This window comes from Phascolarctos cinereus, unplaced genomic scaffold (genome assembly GCF_003287225.1).
Source record: "Phascolarctos cinereus isolate Bilbo 61053 unplaced genomic scaffold, phaCin_HiC Scaffold_9;HRSCAF=440, whole genome shotgun sequence".
Lineage (NCBI taxonomy): Eukaryota > Metazoa > Chordata > Mammalia > Diprotodontia > Phascolarctidae > Phascolarctos > Phascolarctos cinereus.
Window position 1 is genome coordinate 248,070,469 of NW_027556402.1, and position 5,244 is coordinate 248,075,712.

At 39.2% G+C, this 5,244-nt stretch overlaps 1 protein-coding gene across 1 annotated transcript; it reads right to left on the reverse strand.

The window, feature by feature from the left end:
• Positions 1–3,852: 3,852 nt before the first annotated feature.
• LOC110199673 (olfactory receptor 5AP2-like) lies at positions 3,853–4,794 on the reverse strand. The gene has a single exon (XM_020974553.1). The coding sequence runs from the start codon at positions 4,792–4,794 to the stop codon at positions 3,853–3,855; it is 942 nt and encodes a 313-aa protein (XP_020830212.1).
• Between the last annotated feature and the right edge of the window lie 450 nt (positions 4,795–5,244).

Sequence of the window (5,244 nt, forward strand, 5' to 3'; positions counted from 1 at the left end):
GCAAAATGGGAAGAAAATTTGGAACTCAAAATCTTGTGGAAATGAATGTTGAAAACTAAAAATTTATTAATTAATTTAAAAAAAGACTATAGATCCTTCTCACAATAATATTTTTGTTTTTTGGCAAGGCAGTTGGGGTTAAGTGACTTGCCACACAGCTAATAAGTGTCAAGTGTCTGGTCTGAGGCCAGAATTGAACTCAGGTCCTCCTGACTCCAGAGCTAGTGCTCTATCAACTATGCCTCCTAGCTGCCCATCAGAATAACATTTTTACACAATGGAAGAAACTGCTAAATTTCATTTTGATGTTGGTGAAAACCCAGATGTAATCTCTTCACCTCTACTATATGACATACATTAAAGTATTTGAAAACATCTAGCATCTCCTCCCACCTCACCGTATCTTCTCTAAAATTTAGTCTGATTAGCTAACTATAGGATTTCTTGCCTCATTGCCATCCAGATGTGGTTCTCCATTGGACACATACCAGCTTGTCAATGAACTTTCTAAATTGTGATGTCCAGAAATGAATGGTGTTCCAGATGTGAACTGAATAGTACAGAGTGCAGGACACTATAACATCTTCCATCTTCACATTACCTCTCCTAACACAGTCTAAGATTGTATTATCATTCGGCTGCCATGTTTTGGCTCATGTAGATGCTTTGTACCTTGTAGGCAGACCAGACTAGGACCCACAACGAGTCCTAGGAGGAAGCAATGAATGTTCATCTTCCCAAATTCTTATAATCCAGGTTTCTTCCATCAGATAAACATTCACTTTGTAACCTCAGCACTTCGTGAAACCTCAAATCTAGTATTATATCCATCCTTACCCATGTATATGCTTCCCCAAAGCTACCTTCTTATGCCATCATTTATCTCCCCAGTAAACAGTGCAGCCTTAGTTATTTTTAACCATTTTCTGATGGATGGTTTTATGTAGGTTTGTGTAGTTCCAACATGCATCACCAGGGCATATTTAGACTTTCAAACACTCCAGCCCGGAGGGGGGGGGGGAGGGAAGCATTGACTCTTGCATGTGACTTACAGATTTTTTTTCCCTGATTATGGAACAGTTCTAAATTCATTATCCTGTGATGGTACAATCCATTCTGCTTTTCAGATGTTGTTTCATTCTTTTCCTGAAGAAGAGAATACATGGTACTTTAATCTGCCCACATCTAAACATGTATGCTTTTTGAGAATGTTTTCATAAGGGTTTTATGTTGTACTTTAATGCTGGTAGGTTGTCTAATTGCAGAATGGATTATGCCATCACAGAATAATGAATTTAGAATGGGAAGAGACCTTAGAGGTCAATGAGTCTGGCCACAGATGAAAAAGCTGACTGCTCAAGGGTCATACCATTAGTCAGTGTGTGAGGCAAGATTTAAACGCAGCTCTTCCTGACTCCATGTCTAGGGCTTTATGCAGTATGCAACCTAGCTGTCTCTATCTTTTTAGGGTTAGCCTTATTTGTCATTTTAATCCCCTGTACCCTTGGTCATAAATGAGAGGGAGGAAAATAAATGAACAAATAGCTTCTAGACTAACCCCTAACAGTGTCTCCATACCCAAACCCAATGCAACAGTCTCAGTCTAAATGATCCTGAACTAGTGATCTAGCCTATTCTAGAACACTTCCAGCAATGAGCAATGCAATCCATTGCTATTCTGACCAAAGGATTCAATGTTCATTTTGATCTCATTGACGTTTGTACCCCTGTGTGTGAAAGATTTTTAATAAATAGATTAGAACACTCTTGACAGGCTGTTTCCCTGTAGTCTAATAGGCCTTTTCACAGAGATAGATCTAACTCTTCTATTTTCCAAGTCATTCTCTCAGACCTCATGCACCAAGTAGGGCATTTTATTAGCATTCTTGATGACAATTTCCTTTCTCTTCCCTTCCTCAAAAGAGTAAGACTGAAGAGTACAGAAATTCATAAAATATGTCTGTACTTTCATCTTAAAATTGCTGACTGTCTTGATAAAATTTAATAAAAGTTAACCGAGGTGCAGAATTCCAAGCTTTTATCAGTTTATTAGCAGGGCATGAATATATTAATAAAGCAGGCCAAATGGCTACTTCAGGTGGGCCAAAAGACCCTGAAGAGAAGGCACAGCTCCTTTTTTATAAGCATAGATGAACAGAACGTGGTAGGTGAGAAAATAACACAATTGGTTATAGTGTTAGTAGCATCATGGAGGTAAGGATATTAAGAAAAGTGGGCTATCACTCATGTGGGGCCAACAGCCACCTTGCTCTGTCTTAAAGGATGGCTTGATTTATGGGACCTGTCTGTATCCTGAAGCTATTGATAATGAACCAGGGATAGCAGACTCCCTGGGTCCTAAAAGGGAAATAAGATCATTTTAATTGGTCAAAGATGGGCCATCTGGCCAGTATGTCTTGTGGAAATGTACCAGGTCAGCTTGAAGGCCTTCAAAGATAGCATACACATGTCAGCTTAAAAAGGCCAAGGTCTCCCACTGTATCCTGGGCCATCTCCAGTCCTCCTGATCTATATCTTACTACTGGATCCAGATGGCTCTAGAGGAGACAGTGAAGCTGGTGACCTTGCACAGCCCTCCTTCATTTCAATCCAATCCACTTGTATGTCATGACATCAGCTCTCTGATGTCATGGTCCTCTTCGAGAATGAAGGACGAACAACAACGACAGATGCCATGAGTTTTCTGGAGCTGAAGCTGTGAGGGATAACAAGGTTTCTTTTAACTAACCCAGAGGGGTAGGTGAATGCCTGTGGTTAAGAAATGTCCATTGTTTGAGTCTACCTGCAAGGTTAGAGATAGTGGATTGAATTCCTTGGTGTCTACCTATATCCTTCAAGAATAGCTTCTTTCCCTGAGGCAGTAGTTAGTGGGAGAATTGTATTTCTAAACTTAGCTCATTTCAGGCCAGCTGAACTCTGGAACAAGTTCAGAGACAAAGAACCATTACTTAAGCAGTTACAGGACAAAATCAATTAATTGTAAGTAGGACCCGTAAAAATTATGCTTAATTGATTTCATTTTCCTATGATGATGCTCAGAAATCCATATTGTGAGAATAATGGTGGGGTGAATTATTCTTTATCACAACCCTACATAGAGTCAATGCTTGATTGTGTGTATGTGTTTGTGTGTATATGTTCCTCTGTCTGAATTGTGTATTTTTATCCTGAGGACAAAAAAAATGTTGTATGAATTGATAAAGGAAATTTTTCTTAAAGAAGAAATTCTGGAAAGATAGAATTGTAGAGGATGGAGGTATGGGAAATTGTATCTATAGAAGCATCAAGGCTTTCATGGAGAGGTGGACATGATGAGCAAATAAAAAGAAAAAAACCTGATAAGTGGAATTGAAGAAATGTGGTGAAGGGTAATATTGGTAGAGGCCCTCATAGACACACTGAATAGCTTGGGTTAGATACACCAGCCAAAAGGAGATATTTAAGACCCTGAGTCTTATGTGTTTACTCAGATTTAATTAATCCTCCTTCCTCATCAAATCTGCTTCTGAAATGCATCACTATTATCATATTTCCTTCTTTTTATTTCCGGGATCAATCTATAACAGATGAACACAGACAGCAAATCAAAGAAAGAGTTACAAAATCATTACAACAAGCAAAATACCCCTGATTCCAAAGTAAAGCAATTAGACAGATACAGTTTTTCCTTCAGGCTACTCAGTGGTAGTGGGGACCATTCAGTGGTGGGGACTAAAATGGGCATACTATTTGGATGATTTTCCTTATCAGCAAAGAATAAATCAGAAATAAAGGAAAATCAGACCGTTGAGAATAGCAGCCTCTTGCACAGTACTGATTGGTCAAGAGGAACTAAATTCTATGTCTATATAAGCTCTTCTTCAGGGCATCCTTCACATCCTTATTCTTTAAGCTGTATATAAGGGGATTTAACATCGGAATGACCATTGTGTAAAATACGGATACCATCTTGTCTTGTTGCATTGAGTAACTGGAAGTGGGACGTAAGTACATAAAGAGAATTGTCCCAAAGAAAATGGTGACAGCCATGAGATGAGAAGCACAAGTGGAAAAGGCTTTGATCCTGCCCTCAGCAGAGTGCATCCTCAATATGGTGACAAGGATGAAGAGGTAAGAAATGAGGACCATCAGGACACAACTGATAACATTGAAGCTGGAGAAAGCCATGATGACGATCCCATTGATACGGGTGTCAGAACAAGAGAGCTTCAGAAGGGGTGGTGTATCACAGTAGAAATGGTTGATCTTATGAGAGGCACAGAAAGACAGCTTGAAAGTCATTCCTGTATGGACAGCTGCATTCCCAAAGCCAGCAAGGAATGTGGTGGCTACCAGCATAAAGCAAACCTTTTCAGACATGATGACTGAATATAAAAGTGGATAGCAGATGGCCACATAGCGATCATATGCCATTGCAGCCAAGAGGAAACATTCAGTCCCTAAAAATGAGCCAAAGAAGTAAAACTGGGCAGCACAGCCATTTCTAGAGATGGACTTGTCCTCAGCCAAGAGGTTCACCAGCATTTTGGGAGTGACAGCAGAGGAGTAACAGGCATCCACAAAGGAAAGGCTACTGATGAAGAAGTACATTGGGGTGTGGAGTCTAGAATCTATTGTGATCAGTATTATCATGCCCAGATTTCCCATCATGGTGGCTGTGTAGATGAAGAAGAACATCACAAAGAGGATAAGCTTTAGCTCAGGATCGTCTGAGAGTCCTAACAGAACAAATTCTTTCACTTCTGTTTGATTTTCCACGTCACTTCCATCCATTCATGCTCTAACAAAAGAGGAGACATATCAATAATTATAATAGCTAATACTGCATAGTACTTGAATGTTTGCAAAGAGCTTAATATGTGTATTTTTTAAAAAATTTCTTAGATATTTACACAGAGTTTTCTGTAATAAATACATATTGACTGACATGTTATCCCATTTGGTCCTTTCAATAATCTTGGTAGGTCAGTAGTATTTTTATCTCCATCTTAGAGAGAAGAAAACTTAATCTGAAAGAGATTAAGTGACTTGCCCAGTGTTACACAGCCAGAAGACTGTGAGGGAATATTTGAACTCAGATCTGGTGCAGTACAAGTCCAGCATCCTATGAATCTTGCCACCTAGCTACCTACTCTATTCAATCTACAACTAATCAATATTTCCAGCCCAGATCTCACTTTTGAGCTCAAGAACATAATCTTCAACTGTTGACAGGCATTCATT